The sequence below is a fragment of the Gouania willdenowi genome, unplaced genomic scaffold (assembly GCF_900634775.1).
Source record: "Gouania willdenowi unplaced genomic scaffold, fGouWil2.1 scaffold_354_arrow_ctg1, whole genome shotgun sequence".
Classification (NCBI taxonomy): Eukaryota; Metazoa; Chordata; class Actinopteri; order Blenniiformes; family Gobiesocidae; genus Gouania; species Gouania willdenowi.
In genome coordinates this window covers 228,118-255,386 of record NW_021145116.1, presented here as the reverse complement: position 1 = coordinate 255,386, position 27,269 = coordinate 228,118, and the positions used below count along the sequence as shown (strand labels likewise).

General features: G+C 33.9%; 2 protein-coding genes across 5 annotated transcripts in view; one reads left to right on the top strand and one right to left on the bottom strand.

The window, feature by feature from the left end:
* Nucleotides 1-2,048: 2,048 nt before the first annotated feature.
* Nucleotides 2,049-27,269, bottom strand: part of LOC114459834 (SPRY domain-containing SOCS box protein 4-like) — a 49,628-nt gene continuing 24,407 nt past the window's right edge. For all 3 annotated transcript variants that reach the window (XM_028441985.1, XM_028441987.1, XM_028441988.1), the window contains 2 exons: nt 18,114-19,052; nt 2,049-2,578 (listed from right to left, as the gene is read on the bottom strand). In XM_028441985.1, coding sequence (XP_028297786.1) covers nt 2,451-2,578; nt 18,114-18,846 — 861 coding nt within the window. In that variant the 5' untranslated portion in view covers nt 18,847-19,052 and the 3' untranslated portion in view covers nt 2,049-2,450. The remainder of the gene's footprint in view (nt 2,579-18,113; nt 19,053-27,269) is intronic.
* LOC114459831 (GTPase IMAP family member 7) lies at nt 6,360-8,843 on the top strand. Of its 2 annotated transcripts, none has more exons than XM_028441983.1 (2): nt 6,360-6,433; nt 6,798-8,843. In XM_028441983.1, the coding sequence occupies exons 1-2, from the start codon at nt 6,403-6,405 to the stop codon at nt 7,736-7,738; spliced, it is 972 nt and encodes a 323-aa protein (XP_028297784.1). In that variant the 5' UTR covers nt 6,360-6,402; the 3' UTR covers nt 7,739-8,843. The 2 variants fall into 2 exon arrangements, with proteins under 2 accessions (XP_028297784.1, XP_028297783.1); XM_028441982.1 differs by having other exon boundaries at nt 6,362-6,439.

The window sequence follows — 27,269 nt, the reverse complement described above, 5'->3', positions numbered from 1 at the left end:
AACTGAACGTAACAAAAATTACACACAAAACAGAAAATGAGAGAAAATTTACACAACAAAAAAAAAAGGACAAAAATGACAAAAAGCACAAAAAAAATACCATAAAACTGACTTTGAAAACACAATATAAAAACAAAAATCTGTATAAAATATGCAATACACAAAATGACAACAATAAAAATATACAAAACTAAACACAATATCTCCAAAAATACATAAAACTGGCTCCTAAAGCACAATATGATCACTAAAATATACAAAATGATATATGCTAAATCATGCCCTGCTGAGATAAAAGATTTTCTGTCTCTGGAATATTGAGTGAAAAATGAGGACAAACATATTTATTTCATATTCACTTTTATTCACATTTCATGTTGAAATCCCAACGTCACATCTGTCCATACATTCGAGTCCTGCTGTGAAACGCTTCTTTTCTTCACCAAGAGCCCAAATAATAATATTAATAATAACAATAAAAAGCAGCATTGAAGAAACAAGTCTTTGTCTTATAATTACCTGAATGTAACCGTCAACAATCAGATGGAAACAAACAAATCATGATCGTCAGAATCAGATCCACACACACACAAATAACAATAATAATAATAAAATTAATAATGATGGAAAACACAAACTGAGGAGTAAAAAAAAAAAAAAAAAGTGACTCAAGCTTCAGTTATTATATGGAAATATGAAAATATGATTGGTCCCCGTGTGTGTGTGTGTGTGAGACACTATCCTATCCTGTAACACTTTGGTAGTTATTTGACATCCAGTGATGAAACGTTGTCTCTCTCAACCAGACGCTGCCCCTTTAAGACACGTGACTCAGCAAAATCTGTTACAGTTTGAACCTCATACAAATCTACAGTTTCCTCTGTTTTCTGCCTCTTCTGTAAATACAGTTTGTTCACATCCCAGATTATGATTAAGTGAAACTTAAATTAAAGTTCAAATGTGATGTTTTATGGAATTCTCCACTTGTTTTTCACTAAAAACTGATTAAAATAAGGAACAATGCACGTTTTACGTTTCCTGTAACGCTCACAGGTCATTTGTAATCTGAGTACAGCTTTACAAAATAATATTAATAGAAGTAAACAGAATTGATATTTTTATTTTTGCAGGCTTGAATAAAACAATATCTTTACAATAAAATGTACGTACATCCCCACGGTGATGAATATGAAATTTGCAAGATTTTTTATTTTTCATCAATTTGAGATTAAAAATGACTGCCATCATCATGTGATATAAGCGTGGGAAAATTGTACATTTGTGTATTTGGAGGGGCTGAGATATCTATAGATATCTATAGAAATATAAAACTGATTTATTTTATAATTTACACAACAAACTGTTCCCTTTTTATTTCTCACTCTCTTATTTTAGCATCTTTTAATTATTATATGAAATCACTTCTGTGTGCATTATTCACTTATTAATTTTTAATAAACATATTTCTGATTGATTTGACTTAGACTAAAGTGTGAAAAGTGGAACTAGGATCAATAAAGTACATTACTTCATACCTAATCATATGTATTCAGCAGAAAACAGTGGTTTTATAGTGTAATTACAATTTAATAACCTGTATAAAAAGTTACAGCATAAAGTGAATAAAAACCTGACATCAAAGTTCAGCTTCTACATATTCATAAACATAATAAAATTATTCTTCTGCAAAGGTCACAAAAACACCACTTCTTCTTTTGTTGGAAAAAATATGAAAAAAGAAGAAATAATTAAAAAAAGATCTGAATAAATATTCTGCTTTTTAGTACAGTAGGTCCAGTTATTAGATGCACCATTAATAAATACATATCATATTTTAGATGATTTTTAAAGTGGAAAAAAGTCATAAAAAGTAATAATAACATTTAATGTTTAACAAATGTAAACCTGGAGCTGCTGTGACGTGTCTGAAAAGGGGCGTGGCCTCCTCCAAATGCATTTCTGAACTTTACATTATTGAACTTACAACTTTTATTTTATTGTGTGTGTGTGTGAGCGTGTGTGTGTGTGTGCGTGTGTGTGTCTGTGTGTGTGTGTGTGTGTGTGTGTGTGTGTGTGCGTGTGAGCGTGTGTGTGTGTGTGTGTGTGTGTGCGTGTGAGCGTGTGTGTGTGTGTGTGTGTGTAAGGCCTCTGATGGGGTTGCTGTGCTCTCTCTCTCCACCAGGTGGAGCTGTTCTGTTCTGATGGAGTCATTATTAATTATTAATTATTTATTTCAAGTCTAAAAATAATGAGGAGAAAAATCAGCGCTGGAATTTAAAAAAGGAGCTTATGCTGCCCTGCTCTTTGCCTGACAGGCTGAACACATCCACCGTCTTCTTCTCCATCATCATCATCATCATCATCACCTAAGCTCCGCCTCCTCTCTGGGATTAGCGTTGCCAATAATGATGTGATAGTGTTTTTTTCCCAGGATGCTTTGCTGCTGTCAGTCACTGGTACTGGAGGTAATTTTTCAGGGACTGGGGCAGAGGGAGGGTCTCGATGTCCTGCAGTCGGTCCCGACCCAGCGCCAGGCGGGCCGCACGCCGACACAGGTCAGTCAGAGGAAGAGGTTCAGCTGAGGACGCACAAAACATTTAGTTTTATTCACTCTGGAAACATTGATTGATTGATTGATTGATTAGTGAAGCCCATAGGAGGAGTTTGAGGTAGTTTCCAAGGAGAAAATAAATGGGGGTTAGGGGGTGGGGCATGGAGTGGGCAATACTCACCCTGCTATAATATGATGAACACCTTCATCTTTATCTGATTAGGGCTGGGCAATATCAACCAAAATACACATCTTAATATTTATTCTCAAAATATTCATATATGACATAAATCTCAATATTTTCAACTGATTGACCAGAAAGACAATTATGGTTAAATTAGCTCCTATTGTTCTCTGTTTGACTAATATATCACTACTAAATAAGTCATAAAAGTATGTATGATTGGTGCTGATATCATATTGGTATCATACTGGGAGTGAAAAAGTTGTCTTGGGACATCCCTATTACTTTATTGTTTAAAGTTTTTGTACTTTCTTAGTAAATAATCCACTTTTATTTCCATGTATTTTGTGTACTATTAATATTACTATTACTATTATTATTACTGTTACTGTTATTATTACTGTTACTATTACTGTTATTATTATTATTATTATTATTGTTATTATTACCGTCATTATTACTATTACTGTTAAAACTTTTTTTAGAGGAAAAACAACAGCTTTTAAAAGATGGAGACCAACACCTGAGCTACCAGAGCTTCAGATCAAAGCTAAGGTCAGAACATTGTTGGTTCTTTCTACAGTGAATGGAACAAAAGGAAGGATTGACTTTGTGGATGTTCCTCACTGAGGATGTTCTGAGTTGTTGTTGTTGTCTTTTTCTCCATGTTTCTGTGTTTCTAGTTGGGAGAGTATGGAGGCTATATTAAATTATTGTTTATGTTTCTTTAATGGTGTTTATGATGTTGATTTTGTTTGATTAACACTTTTCAGCAGAAACATATGAAACTGTCATTGGTGGTCTCCATTAGCAACGTGCCCACCTAGTGGTCACAGCACATCACTGATGTATATACTGTATTTATATATGTATAAAACATGAAACTAAATCCTGGTTTAATTGTGTTTGCTGGTAGTTTTTAGCTGTAAATCTCATCAGTACATTTATAAACTCAACTCATAAAAATTAGGTTCCAAATGTTTGAGTAAAAAGTTCATAAAGAAGCTTCGTTAATAATCCTCCTCATCTGCTCCTGTAATAATAATATGAATAATAATCAGAAGTTTATTTTATTAGGGAAGCTTTGCTGATAGTTTCCAATGACGACTTATTTATACCACATTAATACATTATTAATAAAGCCCAACAATCAACTAATACAGTGATTCTCAACTGGTGGGTCGGGACCCAAAAGTGGGTCGCAGACCTGTACTGGGTGGGTCGCGAACAGCTGGTCAAAAATAAACAAAAACTTAATGTCTCTCATGATGGACTTTTATTTTGAAAAAACCTTTCTTTTGACAAGCATGCTGTAAAACCAGGAAACATAAAGAGATTTATGTTTTAAATATATAATATGTATGTATGTTTTCAACAGATATTTTTGAAAAACTACCGGTAAATTTAGTTGTTGAATTCTAAAAAAAACAAAAAAAAAAAAATGGGTCGTGATTTAATGACCGTGGAAAAATGTGAGTCCCAGGGTGAGAACAGTTGAGAACCCTTGAACTAATGCATGTAATGTAGCTCTCACAATAATCTATAGCATATGGAGTAGAGTGCATTAAGACTATTAGTATATATACTGTATATATATATATATAGCTCTGCAGTGTTGGTTGTCATATATAAAGAGCAGCTCATGAAGACGTTAGCTGATGATCATTAGAAAGTCATTACACATTCAGAGCATTAGCTTTAGTGTCACTATAAAGACTAGCATTAACACAAATACTGATATTCTCCTAAAATTGGTGAATAATAGGCATGACAAATGGTGAATGTGGTGAAATTAATAATCATGAAATATGGTGAAAAGAGGTTAAAAGTGACAAAAATGGGTCAACATATGTGACATTATTATAAAAGTATATATATATATATATATATATATATATATATATATATATATATATATATATATATATATATATAAGTGCTGAACATGTCTGGAAAGTGGAAAAAATGTGTAGAAAAGTCATTAAAATGTGATGTAGTGTCAGAAATGGAAGAAATGTAGCAAAAATACATTAAAAGGAGCAAAATTAATTTAAAAATTATTATTATTTTCAAAATTAAAACAACACAGTCTTAAAAACTGTATTTTTGTATATTCACCGTCTCAAATATAAATCTAAAACATAATAAAAAATGAAATAATATAATGAATGAAATGAAATAAAATATAAATCTTTAAATCACTAAACCTGTGTTTGTAACAAACACCAAACAGGATTAAAACTAATTGTAAAAATATTGATATTAATTAACCACTGTTTTATGGTGTTATTATCTAGTAATGAAATATAATATTATTTGTGTTTCCTGATTATTACTTTTCAATATTGAATTGTTTTGTTATTTTGCACAGATGATGTTTATTTGTCCAGTGGTCGTCACATTAAAAGTGACTTTAAGCTGTTATTTCCATGTATAATATTATGTGTGTATGAGAGCGTGTGAATTAAAACCATAATTAAATCTATCTAATATATGCACTTATAGTCACGTTTAAGGAATAATTCAAGCTAACGCTAATTAAACACAGCTCAAAGGGGACGGACAGAAGAGCTGCTGGCCCCAGAGGATTATGGGTAAAAGAAGTGTTGACACGTGCATGAACACATGGAGGAATGAGCCGCTACACGTGTGTGTGCGTGTGTGTGTGTGTGTGTGTGTGTGTATTAACAGGATGAGGGAAACTGTCATTAATTACTTCCTTAATGAAACGTGAACTTTTCATTTTGGAGGAAAAATGTACTTTAAACTAAAACATGAGACGATAAGGAAGTTGGTTTGTTATTGGCTGTAAAATAATCCAGTAAGTTTGATGATAACTACGTTTATGATTTGATTCTCTTTTATAATGTTCATCAACATAAAAGTGAAGTTATTTCATAACTTTATGGATTTGTTTCATAAGGATTGTAAAATATGTGAAGCGATGATGCCTTTATGAGCAGTTCAGACATTATTTTATTTTTATTTAGTGCACAAACTAGGGCTGGACGATATGGACCAAAAATCATTTTTCTCAAAATGATGAAATACAAATAAATCTCAATATTTTTAACTCAATAAAGTCTGAGCAGAAAGACAACTATTAATGATTAAAAATAGACACATTTATTAACAAAGAGCTGCACAACAAAGGGACAGCACGTGTGAGTGAGTTCTGTAGATGAAAGTCTGAGTTAGAACTCAATAATAAATCAAACTGAACTTTACAAGATTAATTGTTTCTCCTTATTATCACATAGATGAGGGTATATAATAATAATAATAATAATAATAATAATAATAATAATAATAATAATAATAATAATAGCTGTTCATTCATCAACGCCATCAAAAGTGAGATTCAAAACAACGTCAGAATAAAACTAAACTTTCCTAAAATATTGGAAAATAATTATGTAAATTAGACATTTAGCTTTAACGAACAGCTCTGGTTTTATTTGTTCTGTAACTGTAACATTATGATGATCGTTCTGTCCTTAGTCTCATCATAAAATACCTGATAGCTTTATGTCCCTACAGCGCACGTCAGCAATAAAAGGTGGGCGGAGCTTCAGACATGCTGTAAAGTGGAACGCCCCCAGGCTTTATGAATAAACGGTCAGAGACACAAACACTGACTTCACGCTGAGCTTTGTTTCTCAGAAAAATGAGAAGCTGGAATTCACGCAAAAACGCAGGCAAATGTATGATGTGGTGTAAAATTATAAATACTTTGTTTTTCTACATAAATATGTTTTATTATCAGAAATCACAGATCAATAAATCAAACAGCATTCACTAAAAAAAGAAAGAAAATTTATTAAAATTGCCACTTGAAAGTTTGCTTTTTAAATAAAAAATTTGTTGACATTTTTGCATTTCAACCTTTGTTCTTTGTTTTTGTAGTAACTGATGTTTGATTGATTGATTATGAGACATACAGTAGACTTTGCTTTTATCTCATTAATTACTGGGGGTAGAAAAACATCTGCTTTGAAGAACGATACATTTCTAATTGTGATTTCTTTAGTTTTTCATGAATTGTTTTCTTTCCTCCTCCAGCCTCGCTGTCCCTCAGGGTTCTCCTGCTGGGTCCCAGAAGAACAGGAAAAAGTTCTGCTGGTAACACGCTCCTGGGCAGAGAACGGCTTTTTGACACCAGCGGAGGCAACGCCAGCACACGGGCGAGCCGCTTCACCGCTGGACGCCATCTGACCGTAGTGGACGCCCAGGGCTGGGGTTCATCTGAGGAGGTGGTACCCCGACAGGAGAAGGTGGAGCTGCTCAGGGCATTGTCTCTCTGTGGCCCTGAAGGGCCTCACGTTATTCTACTGGTGGTTCCTCTCCTGGACTTCACCGAGTCGGACCGGAGAATCGTAGAGACGCGTATGGAGGTTCTCACGCCTTCCGTATGGAGGCACATCATGGTGGTGTTTACCTTTGGGGACCTGCTGAAGAGAAGAGGACGGACTGCAAAGGAGCACATCCAATCAGGAGGCCCCGCCCTTCAGTGGCTGATGGAGAAGTGCTGCTACAGGTACCACGTGTTGGACAACACCAAGGGCGTCTCAGAAGTCGTGAAGCAGGAGAGGATTAAAACAGGAAGTAGAGAGGAGAAGAAGAATGATCAAAGTCTGCAGGTCAGAGAACTGCTGAGTCAGATGGAGGACTTGTTGGAGGAGAACGGACGGTGGCACTTTTCCCTCCACATGTACCAACGTCTGGAGGAGGAATGGAGTCGCAGGGAGCTCCAGCTCAGAGCTCAGCTGGACGCAGAGGTACGCCACGCAATCAAAGAAGAAGAAGAAGAAGAAGAAGAAGAAGAAGGAAAGGTGAAAGATGACAACGAGGAAAATGAGAAAAAAACGATGGAAGACGCGACGATAGAAACGATGGAAACGATGGAAACGATGGAGGAGGAAAACGAGGAGAGCGTTAAACTAAAGGCTGATTGTCAACATAACGGGAGGTTAGTTTTCTGTCCAATCAGAGGGCTCGCCTGACGAGCAACAATAACTGGATAATTCCAGATTCTTTTTATCATCTTTTTGAATAAAATGTTAGAGTTTTGTTTATTTTATTGAAATCAAGTGAGCCACGCAAAAAAATTATAATAATGTTTTTGCACAAATTCAAACAAAATCCTGAATGTTAAACAATTGATCAAAATTCATTGACTTTCGACTAATTTTTTTCAACTAAGTGTTTTGCTGCATAATTTGCAAGAACTTTCCAGATTTTTGAAAATAATTGCAATACTGTAAATAATGTAGCACTGCAACCTCCATCTTATTTTATCTACAACTTATGATAACTTATAAAAATCTTCCTGTGGGCCGCACTAGATGCTCTGGCGGGCTGAACTTGGCCCGCGGGCCTTGAGTTTGACAGATGTGATTTATTCAGACAACGTGAGGAACGTTTCTCTGAAGAAATGATAAACTTTAACATATTATTCAAAAAGAATCTTTCTGGAATTATGACGCGGAAGTCAAGGAAACATCAAAAGGAACATCAAAGCAATCAGCAGACGTCTCTGAGGAAGACTGGCAGTTGTCTGAGCAAATGAAACTTTAGCATAATAGAGCAATAATGTGGCCCCTTTCATCTTTTTCAACCCTCCCACTCCTGTCCTTTGATCATCTGCCAACACCAAACAGGTCACCTGATGTCCTGAACGCCACTAATGTCAGATCTCAAGGCCCTCAAGGTAGAAACGGAGAAAGCGGTGCAGAAAGAAAAAAGGTGGCGTGGTATTGATCATTTTGGAGCTTTGAGCAGAGGAGGAGGAGCTAGTGCTTTTATAAACATCACGACGTGAACAATACCTTCAGGAGTTATTCTTATTTTTTAGGGAAATGCAAAAAAAAAAAAAACTACTGTGTTTCTTTTAAAATGAATCAGAAATAACAGACAAATGTTTGAATAAAATGAATTGTTACAGTTATTTTTCTAATGTATTAACGTTGAACGCTCAGATTTTAATTCTGTGTTTAGGGTTAAAGTTAAACCCTAACCCTATATTTGAGAAAGTGAACCTTTGTTTTAATTTGAATAATAATAATAATAATAATAATAACTACTCTACTGTTTATCTATTTCTGTGATATGTACTGTTATTTTTATTTGTTCAAAATAGATGAATAAAAATAAATAAATAGAATAAAATAATATAATTTTAATCAGTAACTGATTTTATTTTATTAATAATGAACATTTCAGGTTGAGCCATTTTATTTCCAGACGACCCAAGGTTGAGAAACCGTGGCTTATAGAATTCTACTAATCATAATTTTATTGATTTGTGTTTAGAAATTAGACATTTTAATGTTAGATGTGCCATTTCACTCTGTAGAAATACAAAGTAACTGAAGTGAAAAACTAAAGGAATCTTCTGTGGTATAATGTCTATATTTATTTAAAAATGTTGACAAAATGAGTTTTCTACTTTAGACATAAACCTGTAAACAGACAAACTGACACAAATAAATCAATTCTGTGTAAAACATGACCTAATCTGTATTAATGCTTATATTAGTCATTATTATAAATGTTCATCATTCAATGTCAAGAGTATTGATAATGTGGCCCTTGGATCACATGTTTGTGGACCCTGCTGTGATAAAGATTCATTTACATGAATAAAATATGATGATGATGATGCTCACTTAGATAAGTCACATGATTATCACGTGTTTATTCATATTTTAAAATGTGAAGAAGAACAAAATCAATAATTATGCACAGCCATTCTGTGCTGCTGGTTTCCATGGTTACGCCTGAGGACTACAGTGGTGGTATTCATTGTGAAAATGACACTAATTGTAGAAATGGACTCAGAGCAGTCGTGTGAACAAATGTAAAATATAGATGTAATTATTACAGCAGCAGCTTAGTGTGTTTATAAGGTAATAATTATTAACATTTATCATCACAACTCAACAGATTTACAGTAAAATAATGAAAGCTAATGAGTTCAACTCATCTTTAAGAGTCCAGTTAGGAAATATATGTGTGAAGAAAGAAGGAAATACTGTCATAATTACATAATGACATGATTTACTATCCTATATATTCTCTATACTCATGTCTATAGATGTTTTTAGTTCATGTGGTTTAGAAAGACGTTGATTTTAATAGGAAATAGAGAACCCAACGATCAGTTTAATATATGACATGTAGTATGAATTTTTCACAGTGTAGGGCAGACATAGGCAACTGGGGGCCCAGGGGCCATTTGCGGTCCTCGGTCTAATTTTGTTTGGGCCCAAAAGAACAATTGTTTTGAAAGTTATAAGAAGAACAACATAACACACAAAACTCCAGAAACACAGAAAACGACACCAAAATGCAAAAACAAAAATGTCAAGAAAAGTAAAAAAAGTAACAACAAAAACACAAAAAGATTTTTAAAAATGCCAAAAATGTAGTAAAAAAACACACAAAACGACCACTAAACAACCACTTACACACAAAAACACACATAATGACTTGAAAGACGGTCATGGACGAGGCTGAGGATCACCTTCAACTAGTGGGAGGGTCACATGATCTGGGCGGTCCTTATCATCATGTCACCTATACAGTATACATACAGTATCCATACAGTGTATATCCTGCCTGTGTGTATTACTCTTGTTGGTCAGTTAGTCGTTCATGTCTGGTCCATTCTAATCATCTGTCTGGAGTCGAGGTCGGCCGTGAACCCCAGGTTGAGGATCATCCTGCACCTCAGGTCAGTCTGTACTGTCAGAGTCCTGTTTGTTATCCGTGATAAAAACTACAAAATGAGATAAAAAACACACAAAATGTGTGTTTTCAAACTTGGTCATTATTCTAATGCTGACATGAATGTTGATGATGTATATATAATATGTTTATATCCCTGTGGAAGCCTTTCATCATTAATGTGTTCAGTAAATAAGAATCGCAGTGAGTAAATATTAATGCACTATTTTACATGTTCTGCCTGTTTTCTCTATGTTTACATATTCAAGTGATGCAAATGTATTTTATATAAGTAATAAATATACATTTAAAAATGTCCTGATTTTGTGAAAAGTCAACATAAACACTTAAAGCTCTACTACAGTCTTTACCTGATGAAATATTAGCATTCCTTACAGATTTAAGCTAGTTTAAAAATGATACATAGAAGTACTAGCATTATTAATAGATAATTATTAATAGATTAATAAATGTAAATGATTCAGTGAAGAGACAATGACTTATTGATTATTCCAGCATATGTTTCACTCTATAGCTTTTTATTTCCCATCACTGTAACAATCATGTGATCTACACACACACACACACACACACACACACACACACACACACACACACACACACACACACACACACACACACACACACACACACACACACACACACACACACACACACACACACACACACACACACACACACACACACTGTGCACTAGTTTGTAGACATTAGTTTGGCTCTGAAGCTGAAATAGTAACATTTGTTCTGGGAACTGAACATATTCATGAATAAAAGTGATATTTGAGTTAAAATCCAGAGGCAGTGATGGTGTGAACATGTAAAATAACAACTATACACATAAAGCATTAACACACTTACCTAAATAAACAACATATACAGTTAACTATAGCTGTGTGTAGTTTAGAGTGACCATATATATATATATATATATATATATATATATATATATATATATATATATATATATATATATATATATATATATATATATTCTTTATGACTATATTCTGATGACATAGGACACTTGGGCCAATACTCAAAAAGTACTTGACATTTTCTTCACCTTATAACAACAAAGTACAATATAGTAAATACAGTAAATAAGTTGTTTTTGTCCTTAAAAATGAAATACCGTATTTTTCGGACTATAAGGCGCACTATCAATGAATGGGTATGACTGGGTCTATTTTCATACATAAGGCGCACCGGTTTGTTATTATTATTATTATTATTATTATTATTATTAATAGTCAGATAAGTCAAACTTTATTCTCATTAACAATAATTCTCAACATTGTTCAGGTTTAACAGATAAAATATAGAACATTAAACTCACATTTTCAGTCAGTATGTTAAAGCACAGTACAGTACATATCACTATGAGACGTCTGACTACAGTAGCCCTGAGGTTTATTCTATAAAACAGGTTATGTTCAAACTCTGAGTATGTTCAGGTTCAAATTAGTGAAACTCTGAGTATCTCATTCATAAACATGAGGTATGTTTATCTCTGAGTATGTTACCATGGTAACATTGTCCATGAACTAAACCTGGTCACTGACTGGTTTTATCAAAGAAACCCTGGGTTTCTACCTGGCTCCGCCCACCTGAACACTTTAATAAACCTTAACACTTTTCTCTGAAACACATTAGTGACATCACACACCACAGACGTGTTCACATCATTACTAATGTTGTGTTGATTTACATCTTATTTATTATTATTTTTTATTTTGTACAAACGGTAGTTTTCTTTCTAACATTGTAGATATAGATCATTTAGTGAAACACACAGAGGTTGATCTACATTAAAACATCTACTGACGTCTGTAGTAAAGTTCACTGAATATAAACCTGTAGATAATATAAAGGAGGAGATGATCATTTAAATTAATACACTTTTAAGGCTCGATTATTGTTTTATATTGTTATACAGTTAAATCTGTAGATCATACATCTATGAAGGTATGATGTCACAGTGAATTATGACACTGCTCTTGAAAGCGATGTGTCGTGGGTTCGCGTCCCGCTTCAGTGTTTTTTTATGACATTTTTTATGACGTAGAGATGAATCTGGTGATAATATTACATTAAAATCAATATAAATGATTAGATATGAAGCATCAGTCACTGTGTTTATATCCAGTGTAACAGGAGGACTCTCTATGCAGACATCCTATGATGCTGACACGTCTCCTCAGACACATTTTATTATTATTATTCACCACTCGTCACGTCACTGAAGAGATAAAGTGATGAAGTGATCATAAAGTGTTATTAATTACAGGTGATTTAATCACTATAATCACTGAAGACTGAACACACCTTTAGAACAGGATCATATTCATCAAACACCAGCTTATTTCACCATCAGGGTGAATAAATCACTATTTTCCGTTTGGTTGTCATGGCAGTTTGAGTATTCTGTGATCCATTGATGATGGCTTTTTATCGCGCGTGTGCACGTCAGTAACCCAAGGTTTACATACTCAGGGTTGATTAACCCACTTCATACCAGCTTTAATGAATCAGATACACAGAGTTTACCATGGAGGGTATGTTGACCTAAAGTTTATGGATAGACTCAGAGTTTGTTAAACCTCCTTTATGGAACACACCTCTGAAGCGCCAAAAATCCATCAAGAGGTGCAGCTTCATAGTTTACCAAAGTTGTACTAAAACATGTTGACATATTAATTTCGTACATAAGGTGCACCTGATTATAAGGCACACTGTTGATTTCTGAGAAAATTAAAGGATTTTAAGTGAAAAATACGGTAATGGCTGTAAAGAGCAACTTTTCTTTAGCTTTGAGAAACTGGTGGAATTTCTCTGATAAAGCAAATATTAGCTTTAGTTAAACTAACGTGTTTTCCGAGGTGTGTTCAGGGTCCCTGGGAAACCTGGACAAGTGGAATAATATATAAAATATCTCTGAGTAAATCCAAACGTCATCACAGATGATACGTATCCAATAAAACAGCGTAGTGACATCACTGATTCAACAGACTTATATTCATTATTTGTTTTGTTTTTTTCCATTGATTTAAAGAAAGTAAAGTATTGATAAAGTACCAGATCAATAATAGTAGTAGTATACCCATCCCTAATGTTGAAGAGGTAAAGACACAGATTTATTGTTGTAATCTGTGCTTTAAAATTTAGATTTTATATTCATTTAAAGTTTAAATAATTCTGTTTATTATGAAACAGATTGATTTATTGTGTTTATTAAAAAATACATGACAAGAGGCCCTTGAAAAAATAATTGCATATTAAATTACAATCACAATACTGAAGCATTAAAATCGCAATTACATTATTTTCCAAAATTATTCAGCCCTATTCAATATTACATCAACCATTTATTTCTTTGTTTGTTAGCAAGATTATGTAAATAATTCGAACAAATTTGACAAAAATGTGAACCAAAGATAAACATTACACCATGAATCATCACGTTCCATCTTGGAAGGAATCCAGATCAATAAACTGATTATGGATCCGTTTCAAAAATATCAAAAAATCCCAATTTGTCATCATTGGCAAAATTTACAAAATTCATATCTGGTTCATAATTGGCTGATCATTGTCAGGTTGGTTCAATAAAATAAGTTTCATCTGGATTAAACTCAGATTGTTTGTTTCAACACAATTTTATAAAAAAATGTGTTTGTTTATTTAGACCTTTATAATGTGTCAAAATGCAGAATGATTATTAAAATCCAGTTAATATAATATAATATCAGTGAAAATTAATCCACTCCATCAGAGAAATGGCTTCAATAAAGAAGAAACGTTAGTGATCAAAGTCGTGACTTATTTATGTGACTTTAAACCTGCTACATTATATTTTTATTTGTTTACTTCACACACTAATAACTGTATTATATTATATAATAACTATATAATATATATATATTATATAGAATAGAATAAAATAGGGTTAATACAATTTTACATATTCCATATAAGGTGAATACAACTGATACACTCACTGAATAAAGAGTTTATAGTTATTACTCATTTCCATCTGTCGTCCTGAGTTTGACTTTAACATACAATAATATAATCAATGCACTGAAATATATATTAAATATGCAAAACAGTTTGACAGCAAATTCTGATTAAGTTTCAGTTTCACTCTTTTGACTAAAATTCAACTTAGTGTTGGTCAAAGTTTAGCCATCAGGACTATTTCAGTTATAGTCTAGTTTTAAATGACTAAGAAAGGTTATATAATATATAGATATTTTTAAACACACAAACATTTGATGTCATCAATGCTTAAGTTCTGATTTGTTTAATAATTTGTTTTTTATTTTCATTTTTGTCTATTTTTCTCTCATTTTCTTTTCAAATGTAATTTTTAGGTCCAATATTGTTGTTGTTTTGTTTGACTTTTGTTGTAATTTCCTACATTTTATTCTCATTTTGTGTAAAGTTTTTATCATTTATTGTTTTTGGAGTCATTTTGTGTATTATCATTTTGTATATTTTTACTGTCATTTTGCATAATTTTCTCTCTATTTTATATTTTTGTTGTAAATTGTGTGTTTTTCTCTAATTTAGTTTTTTTTAGTGATTTGAATGTGATTTTGTATTTATTGTGTGTTTTTAGAGTAAATTCTTGCATTGTTCTACATTGTTCTACTGGTTCTATCCCAGTCATCAGTGGCTCAAACAGGCCAACGTGGTTCAAAGCCATCATTAGATCCGTGTTGCTCACAAACACATACAGTATATTTACTTCATCACTGAAACTCAATATTAGTCTTTGTTTCAGAAACATCCACAGACATATGGAATGAACGAGCATTGTTTTTAACATGATTTCCTCTGTTAGCTCTGTTTATACATGTCTACGTGATTTCATTTACTTTGTTTGGGAGTTTTTAAATGTACAGTTGTACGAGAGAAAACCACTTTAAAACACTATTTTATCTGATTAAGTCCATTTAAAATCATATGATTTGTTCATCGTTTACTGAGATTTTAATAAAGTGCAGGATGACATCATCATCTGTAACAGACGCCTCATTACGACTAAAATATGGAAGTTTGATTTATTCCTTTTATGTTACACTAGATATATATGTTACACATGTATTTGTAACTGTGTGTATAGATTGTGTGTGAATTTAATAAAGGCAAAAGCCCTGATTTCATCTTTAATCTTAATTATTTATTTAAATCTATAGTCATAATAAAATACATTTAACTATTTATATAGATTTATATTTTTCCCCTTCGTGTGTGTTAGCATTGTTTTATGTAATGGCTTTGTCTGGAGTAAATTAATAAAATATCTCTTATGTAAGCCTTGTTATTGGGTAGAAATGAGGTTTTATCTTTTACTAGTACAGTGCCTGTCTGAAGTATGTATTCATAAAGTGGGAGGAGCTTAAGTAGAGTTGTAAGTTATGACCAAATGAGTATGTGTTATGAGGTTGTATGTACATAGAGGTGTACATACTGTACTCTGTAGTGTTATAAAAGGTTTATTTATGGGTGTAAAATAAAATAGTGTGTGTGATTTATCTGGTTTAATTATGAGACATGAATATAAAAAATGATAAATAAAGTTTGCACCAATGTTTGCTGAACTTAAACAAATGGATAATAAATGTCATCCCTAATCCTTCTGTAAGGAAATGAACTACAAACAAACATATCATGTACATCCAAGGTGTGCATTAGTTATAAACACATGGTGAGAACATCAGCGTTTATAATGACGTGTTCGTACAAAGACAAAACCAAATTAAAATAAACGTTTTGCAAAACCAAATAAGTCCAACATAATTCATGCATACACTCGGGGTATGTGCAAGCTGTTCATAAAGTTTCAGGTTGAACAGACACACACACACACACACACACACACACTCAAAAAATATTTAAATAATTCCTCCTGTGTAAAAAATAAGCACAACCATACTCATGAATAAATGTATATAAATATTAGAGGTGTGTATGGCCTGGCATCTGGCGATACGATACGTATCCCAATACATAGGTCACGATACGATACAATATTGAAGTATTTTAATTTTATATTTTAATATATATATGACAAGAAACAACTAATCTGTAAATTTGTACACTTTCATGACATTATGTATGAAATATATTTTATTGGCATATTTTACACTCAAGACATTAGCTTTAACATGACATGGCAACAAGTTAAAATAAAAAAAATAACACAATCTGTCTGTGGCTTTTAAACCAACTTAGACTTTAATGTAACTGAGTTATATATTTAGAACAATAAATAAATACTTTCTTTTTAGATTTTATTGAAAAACAAGTCCAGGTTTCAGCACTTCTTAGTTACAATGTCTGCTGTAGTGGAAAACACTTTCCTGGTCAAATAAAAGTTAAAAAAAAAATATATGTATATATGTATTTATTTTTTTAAATAAAAAAAATCAATATGGACGCGCTTAGAATAGATTTTTTTCAACACCCCTAATAAATGTGTATATATTTTAGGATATTTATGTATAATTATAGTTTTTAAACAGTTTGTGAGTACAGTATACCACACAGATGTGATTTTGTCCTGATTCTATTTTGTCTCACTCTTTTAGTGCTGATTACATTTTTATTGTGATTCTGATTAATTAAGCATTTGTGATTCAATAGTAATGATTATGTCACGTTCTGTTAATTATTTAGCCTAGTTTAGTTATTCTGTGTCTTTGTTTATTGTGAGTCTAGTCATGTGTTTAACTCTTGTCTGTGTTTCAGGGGTTCCTGTTTGTGGCTCCTCCCCCCAGTGATGTCTGTGTGCTTGGTTGGTGATTGATTAGCTCCCTCATGTTTCCACCCAGGTGTGTTCCATTCCCAATCAGGCCTCCTCACTATTGAGTGCTTGGTCACAGTGTGAGTGTGGGATCATTGTTAATGTTAAGGTGTGTGTTGCTCCATGGTCCTCCTGCCCTTTTGGATTTAAGTTTTGTTTTTGGAGTTTGAAGAACAAAAACATGGACTGGTTCCAGGAACGTTATATTACATCTTGGCCAGGGGACGACAGATGAAAAATAGCCTTTTTTTAACCACGTTTGTTCATAGGTTATATGAAATTGCACTGTCCCCTTTCAAATAAACCAACACAATACAATACAATACAATGCTTCTATCCTTCCTCCACCTCTCTCTGCATTAGGGTCCACAACCACACCGGACTGTAACAGATTATCGTTATTTTAATTCTATTATTTTCCTAAATCACACACTTTCTACAAGTCAGACATTAATTTCAACTGCACAAAAAAAAATACAACCTATAATAAATCAATTTTTCCCACCACTACAAGACTAAATATATCTATAATATTTCAACCTGTTTGTGACGATAATGTTATGAGGTTCACGTCATAACAATAGTCAGTTTTCATGTGTTTTCTGCAGCGACTGAGCTCTGTTTAGAAAGTAGCTCAGTGACATCATCAGAGGATGAGTGGATGGATGAGTGGATGGATGATGGATGGATGAAACAGTAAGTTGGAAGCCAAAACTACCTGAAAACCTTTAGAACCAACGTGAGTAGAATATGAGAGAAGTATTGATACTTCCTGTAAGTCCAGTGTTATTTCAGAGAAAGATAAATATAATACTCACGATCCAAGCCGTTGATGTACCTCATGGCTATCTCACAATGTCCCCACACGGCGCTGACGATGGGATACAGTTTTTTTCCTTTGAGACCTCGAAAAGCCACTCCCAGATACTGTCCGTCCACCATAAAACTCAGAGTCCCTTCGTCCATGTCCAGAATGGCTAGCAGAGAGTCGGGTAAGTTAAAGGACTCCTCCGGCTCCAGGAAACAGGGGTACGAGGTCAGGGAACCGTGAGCCCGGTTTTTACTGTTGTGGTAGAGTCTGTTGCGTCCCAGATCCCAGCCCCAGGACTCACAGTCCGACCCCACCAGTGCCGTGTACCCTACGGAATGTAAAGGGGCTTCTGAGGTGGCCACACCCACCACGGCGTGAGTGCCTCGCTGCCGAGCCGGCCAGTGGATCTTCCACGCGTGGAGGCCCCGGGTGTAGCCGACCCGCCCCCGGATACAGTCTGTACTCTGGGCTACTGGGTGACGGTGAAACGTTAGCTTATCATCCTCTTTGATGAAGATGTTGAGCGAGCGGTCATCAGGGTTCCACGCGTGGCGAAACTGTGTCTCCAGTCCAGCACACGGCATATCCAGGAGGAGATCCAACCTGGGAGGTTTGGAAAAGTCCGGCCCCCGCAGCTCTGGGTGCTGCCGGCGATGAGCGATGGGCCGATAAGACGGGGAACCGCCAGTTTCACCTCGACTGTCTACGGCTTTGATGCCACCAGAGATCTTCTGACCCATGGCTGTTGAATGGGGGGGTGGTAGGAGTAAGGGGAGGGGGGCGCTGTTCTGCGTTGGGCGGAGCTTGACGTTACCTCATCAATGCGGTAAAGATGAAGCAAACGCTCCAAACTGGAATGTGATGAAGGAAGGAGGAGATGGTGAATGAAAGATCAAAGTGATCTGGTTTCATTCCACAATGGTTGGTTGATCAGCTGCTACCAGGTCTGTTAGAAGAAGGAGAAGAAGAAGAAACTACGTTATGGTAAAAGACTGAGAACCAGTGACAGATGTTCACATCAGGACACCAAGAACAATTACTACGTACTTTATTATGTTATGGTTTCATTTATTCAGACAACCGTTCCTTAGGAAATGATCCCCTGACATGCTTTGACTGACAACTGCTAGACTTCTTCAGAGGCATCTGCTGTCACTTTGACTTACGCATAGTAATTCCAGCAAGACACTTTGGCTGTCATTAACTCATTGAGTGCAATTCACGTCTATAGACGTGAATTGTGTTTTTCGGCTGGGGTTGCTAGGAGACAGTGTGACGAAGCTCTCTATGAATATCTAACTGTACCATGATGTAGTGACCAACTGATGACCTGTAGGTGGCAGCAGAGCACCTTTGGATGAGAGATCACCCGTGATGAGCAGAGCTCAGAGGGAGAGGAAATGAGTTTATGAGACAGAAAATGTTGCTCAACCATGACATGTGTGGAACTAAGTGGACTATTGAGGGTGTGGTGAACAGGGCAACCGCTGACGCGCTGCATGTCTGACACGCTGCATGTCTGACACGCTGCATGTCTGGGAGGAGGAGGAGGAAGTTGCGTGTGTGGAGAATGATGGGGGAGAGACTTGGAGGAAGGCCAAAATACAGTGAGAAATCTATTCAACGCTGACATAGATAACATAATAATAATAATTTTACCATCAAAAGCCTGGTCTCAGTGATGTTTGTGTAGTTTTATAGAAGGAAACTAATGTTGAGATGTCAATAAAACAAAAACAAAAATTACTTCAAAGTCACGAATAGATTTTTTCAGAAAAAGACGTTTTTCTTTTTGTCACAAACTGGTGATTTGTGTGAAACTTTCCTCTACAGATGATTACAGAAGAATGAAACAAGCTAGAAACAAAATTATTATCATTATTAATATATGAAATTAGAGACTTTAGTCTGGTGTCAGAATTCAGATAGTTATAGTACTAAATATTCTGTGGGTCTTTAAAAACAGTCAAAATGCTCTAAAACAGCTGGTACTGAATGAGTTAAGTGTGGTTCGTTACCCTAACCTCTACCTAATCACTAGATCCCTCCACCTAACCCCAAAAATGCCAACATAGCTCCAAACGTGTCATAATTTAACGAACGACACTTAACGACACTTTATTCATGCTAATGACAGCTTAATGTCAGCCTTATATATAGGCGTGGGAACCTCTGGGTACCTCACGATACGATACAATACGCGATACAAAGCTCACGATAACGATTATCTCACAATATGACGATACTGTGATTATCGATATATATTGGTCAGAAATCAATCTACAATAATCTATGACATAAGAAAAAAAAATTATAATTTTTATTTTACATCTCTGAAAGACAATAAATATAAAAATTGTCCTATGAACCTTCCACCAGTCAGAGCTTTATGTCAGACATATGAAAACCTGCATAGAGTTTATAAAAAAACACATGAATGACTCCCACAATATGAGAAATATGATCAGACCAAGATTGAACTTTTTGGTGTTAATAGAAAACCAGTCACTGCTCAATACAACTTTTCTTTTTTAATACATTTACAAACATTTCTACATTTATGGTTTTTTCTGTCCAGATGTGGTGCTGAGTGTGCATTAATGAGAACTAGTTTATTTAGGGTTAGGGTACCCACTGTAGAAACAGCATTTATATTATTTCTTTATTTATTTCATTCAGGATTTATTTTTAGTTAAATGTCATTGTTTTGAATAGTTTATCAATGGATTCTTTTGACAATGAAAGATATTGATTATATTACAGATTCGGTCTACAGTCTGAACTTTAAATCCTCATCTATGCAACTCAACTATTAAACAGTCATTTCAACTCCTTCCAGGAAAAGCAGCTGGTGTTTCCTGTCGTTAGACTATGAAGTCATCAGACCAGGAAGTGGATGACCATTGTTCTACTTCATGAATCACCATGGATCTAGTTTTGTGTGTCTACAATGAATCCATGTTTAATGTCTGTAGTAAAAGATGCTTTTAGTGGTAAGAGATCATCACATCCTGTTACTTTAAAGTTTACTATTTAATAAATTAGGAGAGGGAAAGCAGAACTATCACCATTCATAGTTTATTACGATATTTTAATTACAAACAATATGAGATACAGAGTTTACACTATAAAGGCTTTCTGCTCCACAAATGTCATATTTAAAAGTACAAACCCCTCAATAAATAATAGTTGTAGAAATAAAATCAGTTGAATTCAAATGACTTCATTAATGAGATTATTGTTCATTTTGTTGACTAAATATTGTCATCATAGTTTAAGTCAACTAATTTTGTTAAACAATAACTAGACTATGACTAATAAGAAAAAATAAAATTGAACAAAAACAGTCAAAATATATTGATATTTTTGTCAACTAATAAAAACTAAAATACGGCCATGTTCGAAATGTCATCCTAACGTACTATTCATACTAACGTATTATTCATACTAACGTATTATTCATACTAAGGTATTATTCATACTAACGTACTATTCATACTAACGTATTATTCATACTAACGTATTATTCATACTAACGTATTATTCATACTAACGTACTATTCATACTAACGTACTATTCATACTTACTACTATTCATACTAACGTATTATTCATACTAACGTACTACTCATACTAACGTATTATTCATACTAACGTATTATTCATACAAATACTATTCATACTAACGTATTATTCATACTAACGTATTATTCATACTAACATACTATTCATACTAACGTATTATTCATACTAACATACTATTCATACTAACGTATTATTCATACTAACGTATTATTCATACTTACTACTATTCATACTAACGTATTATTCATACTAACGTACTATTCATACTAACGTATTATTCATACAAATACTATTCATACTAACGTATTATTCATACTAACGTATTATTCATACTTACTACTATTCATACTAACGTATTATTCATACTAACGTACTATTCATACTAACGTATTATTCATACTAACGTACTATTCATACTTACTACTATTCATACTAACGTATTATTCATACTAACGTACTATTCATACTAACGTATTATTCATACAAATACTATTCATACTAACGTATTATTCATACTAACGTATTATTCATACTAACGTACTACTCATACTAACGTATTATTCATACTAACGTACTATTCATACTAACGTATTATTCATACTAACGCATTATTCATACTAACGTATTATTCATACTAACGTATTATTCATACTAACGTATTATTCATACTAACGTACTATTCATACTAACGTATTATTCTTACTAACGTATTATTCATACTAACGTACTATTCATACTAACGTATTATTCATACTAACATATTATTCATACTAACGTATTATTCATACTAACGTATTATTCATACTAACGTATTACTCATACTAACAGTTTATTACATCTAGTTTGGGGATTATGGCAGATATTAATATGCTTGATCTCAACATATGAAACTAAACTTTCATGTGGTTACTTGGTTTGCTCTGGCACATTTACTGTAGCATAGGGTGACCACATTTTAAAAACCCAGTGTGGGTGGGGCGGTGTCCGCTGCCGAAAGGAAGGCGGGTCTTGGCGGCGTCTTTTTATCCTCCTCAGAAGCAGTTTTAAACGTTTTGCTTACCTCGGCAATGACCAGCCTTTTAGCCCAACGAGTATATCAGAGAATTCAGCCATTCTGCAGGTCACATGACCTGGCTAAAGGCCTCCAAACTTACAAATATTATTATATGGGTCATAAAATCTACGGTGTCCCTTTAACATAAAATAATAAAATAATATAATAATAAAAAAAACTTGTTTTTCTTCTTGTCATGTTGAAGGAGAAATACTGTCAATGCTATCGACCAATCAGCATCGAGTTGCAAACGCATGGAAGACTTTTGAGCTTTTTAGTTTGTTATATTGCATGCGTTACTATGGCAACGTTTGTGATTGACAGCTCACAGTCCACAGAGATCACGATTTCAGGCTAAATATACTTTCAGGGTCTTTTCTGTTTGACGTTTATTTATTAATAAACGGGATTGAACCTGTGAAAAACTAGAACAAATCAATGGTTTGGGAGAAATCGACCAGGAAACTGGACGTAACTGTCCCTGGTAAGTCTAGATATCTGCTCACCCTACTTCTAAATATATGTAAATAAACTTTACTCTCTTTTTTATTACACTTACAGCTGCTGGTGACAATAAATCTAAAATATTTTTCAGCTGTAACTGTATTTCATTTAAAAGTGGTTCTCATCAAAAGCCCAAAACAATCACATGTTTTCCATGGAAACACTCGACTAACGCTGAAATGAGAGTGAAGTCATATCATAGGGAGATATTTTTAAAAGCATCACAAAATCCTGTTAGGAATGAAGAAATAAACTTCCTAAAGCAATTGTTCTGCTTTGGCATCATTGTTTAATTCCTCTACAAATCCCACAATGCAATGTATAAAACGCTGAGGAACACGTTTGTTGGTAAATGATCTTTGATGAACTGATCTATGAGGCCTAGACTCTGTCTTGTATTTCATACCATTTTGTACTTGTAAAGGTGACATTTGTAATTATTGATATGCAATATATCATAATATAACATATCGTCCAAATGATGAATCACATGGTATTGTCAGATTCATGACAATACACACTCCTAATGTCCAGCAAACTCAGACATTTTTAAATCAAACGTAGATGAGAATCTCTTGGTAAACTTCCTACTTTTCACCCCAGAAACTGTTTCAGCTTCTAAACAAAAACATAGAATAAGCTGAAGAAAACATCTCTCCACACTGTAATACAAATATTCTTGTTTGTTTCTCAGAGGATCAATAAAGGCTGAAGGTAGGAACGAACACAACATGATAGAACCGTAGACATTCATTCATCAACCACAGACCATGTGCACGTGTGTGTGTGCACGCCTTTGCTTTTAAATCTGCTTATCCACGGCTATAGCGGCGTCACCTGCTGCTGTCTTTGTTACTAATGATTATCATCCACTCAGATACGTGACATTATGGACGATACGCCTCAGCACTTTTCTGCTTCCAATAAGATGAAAAGATCAATACTACATGTTGCAGTTTGTTATCAATTCAGATGAAACACATTTAGAGGTATTAGCACACTGATAATGTTAGATTAAAGCTGAGCTAGTTGCTTTGTTAACATTTTATTGAGCTTTAAAAACAATCCTGGTTTGGTTTGTCACTAAAAGGTCAGAAATCTTTATATAAATAGGAACAAACATGCTTTAGTTTGTGTTGGAGTCTAAAGGTTTTTTAAAAAGCAATTAGTATTCAAAAATAACTCACCTTTAAGGTCTAGTGGTATTATGCATTAATGATAATATTAATGCTAAATTTCTCCTTCCTCAGGGTTTGTTTTTGCTGATAATTCATTTTTCTCACACAGCTAACAGCACTATGGTGCTGGTAGCTAAAGGCCAAAAGTTGGGTTTTTTCTTTGTTCTTTACTCATATACTCATTTTTATTTAGATTTGACTAATTTTACAACCTTAACTAACCTGATTTTTTCTCTTTACATTTAAAATGTGGCTTTGCTGCAAATCTAAACAGGCACTTTGGTCAGCCAACCACCAGGGGGCGAACACATGATGAAACTTCATTAACATACCTCAGGCTAACAACTAATGTGTTCAACTCAAACTTAAATATGATACATGTTTTCCCTAACATGATGAATAATTGTGATCAATAATTGTGATTATTTTGGTCATAATCGTGCAGCTCTTGTCTGAATTATTGCAAATTCTCTATGAATCAGATAAAAATGAATCACAACATGTTCACGGCTTCAGAAGCAGACAGAAGATAAACAAGGAAACCGTAAACTATAAACAACAACTGTAACCATTCAATTAGAACAGTGGTTCTCAAACTTTGGCTCTAGTCCCCTCTTTTATTTCTGAATTCTAGTCCCTCTTATGTCTTAGAAAACTATTTAAAAACATCTATAGATCATAATGATGAGTGATAACACACATTTTAAAGAATCTCATTTTATAAATTAGTGAAATAAACAGTATTTAATGCAGTGGTTCACAACCTTTTATGGGTCGTGACCCTATGTTGATATCAAAAAAGTATTTTTTTTTAGAATTTGTTTTGATCATGTTTGAGCTCAGATATATATATATATATATATATATATATATATATTTATTTTTTGTTTTTTTTTACTGCATTGAGTTGAAATAGATTCATATTTCACAAAGTGAACATATAGAAATACAGTTGTTTAAGATTGTGTGTTGTTTTCATTGAAAAAAGAACAATAATAATAATAATTTCAAAAATGTATTCAAGTTTTTCAGAAATTTCAGATGAGCCCACATGGGGTCTCCACCCCAAGGTTGAAAAACACTGATTTAGTGGCTCCTGAATATATTATTTCTATGCTTTGTATAACCTATATAACCTAGTGTGGGACCAAGACTGACATTTTATTGGATAATTTCTACCCCATGTAGTGCCATACCCTTAGGGGTACACGTACCCCCATTTGAGAAACACTGAATGAGATAAACTACAGTCCTGTACATCGGGATCAGCTGGTATTTAAACACACAGAATCACAGTATGATGAAATGTGTGTTCTTTAATACTGTAATTCATTATCTATAAGTGATTGAAGGACATTTTATCACTGGTCTCTAATCAATAACTACTGATCAAACTAACTCAGTTAATGACAGTACATAACCAACACCTGAACGCTTCCTATTTCATTCCCATAATGCACTGCGCTCCAATCAGGAAAAGCTGCAAACTCAGCAAAACACAAAAACTCTACAAACAACAACAAGATCTACGAGCCGTAATAATAATAACACAATAATAGCCAAAATATATTTAAATATACATTTGTGTATAACACTGGGTTGAAAAGATTAAAATGTGGATCATTTGAATAAAATTGTATTTAAATGAAGCTTTCAAATCATTTTCTATGATAAAACTAAAATATAACGACTCTTTGAAAATGGCAGAATTGTTAAGTGGAAAAATATATAATTACTGCTGAGGTTGGACAACGTTTGACATGAATTTAAATATTTTATGGTTATGAGGAAAAAGGCCAAAGACTTTTCACCTGCACTGAGCTCAGAGTCTGATTGATCAGGAGCCAAATACAGAGTCGTCTGACCTCAAGTGGGCCACAGATTTCATGTTGGAAACCAGTCATTTTAACATTATTGTTCCCTAGTTTACACTTCTACGTATACATAAAATTCTCAATAATAAACTAACATTATATCCAAACAATAAGTAACAGATATCAGTATCAACAGGATCTAAACTTTACATTTCATAGTTTGTGACCAATTCCTATTCAATTCAAACAAATATTATGCAATAGTTTGAGGAAAATTGAAAAAGTTTGAGTTTTTTCAACAGTGCAACATTAAAAATGACTGAAATCATGTAATAAAAGCTTCAGAAAAACTGTGAACACCTGCAAATATTGTTGAGCTTCATTTACTCAATGATTCACGTTCGTTTTCTGACTTTTTTTAGGCCACGAACTGGTGAAGGGTCTCTTTCTCTCATAGTGACTCACTACGAGGGAAGGGGCGGAGCTTATGCAAACGCCATGTGCACGTCAGTGACCAGGAACCCTGGTCATGTCGTAGACACGCCCCCGCGCTTTCCGAAAATGTACAGTTCATGGTCCTCACAAAGGGGGAAACATTGTTATTGGGTCTCTTTCCCAGTGTCAGAACCAACTCACCTACTTTTCACTCACTGAACCATTGTTTAGAGTCTCAAAAATTCAAACAAAATTAAATTGCGCGCTTCTCTAATTTCTGGCTATTTCCGATTTTAAAAATGCAAAAATCTGACCTGCCAGCGCCCCCTAGTACGCCAAAAATGCATTACGAGATAGGAACTGCCAAAAAAAATGACAAGACAAGTAAAAAAAAATTATTCAGACCACGCCATAAAATACACAGGAAGTCCAGAATCTTGAATTGAAAATTGAAAAATTGCTATTTTTGCTAACGATGTATTTTAACGCACTCCTCCGAGGGCGTTTCACTGACGGGGTTAAAATCACTGGAGATCATCTAGAAACGTGGGACATCAAATGTTATCTTTAGATTTTTGATAACTTGCATTTTG

Bases quoted from the DNA above. Each gene is read 5' to 3' on its own strand.
- LOC114459831 (XM_028441982.1), top strand. From the start codon at position 6,403: ATGAGAAGCTGGAATTCACGCAAAAACGCAGGCAAAT. The intron at 6,440-6,797 runs GTATGATGTGGT...TTCCTCCTCCAG, and splicing joins ACGCAAAAACGCAGGCAAAT to CCTCGCTGTCCCTCAGGGTT.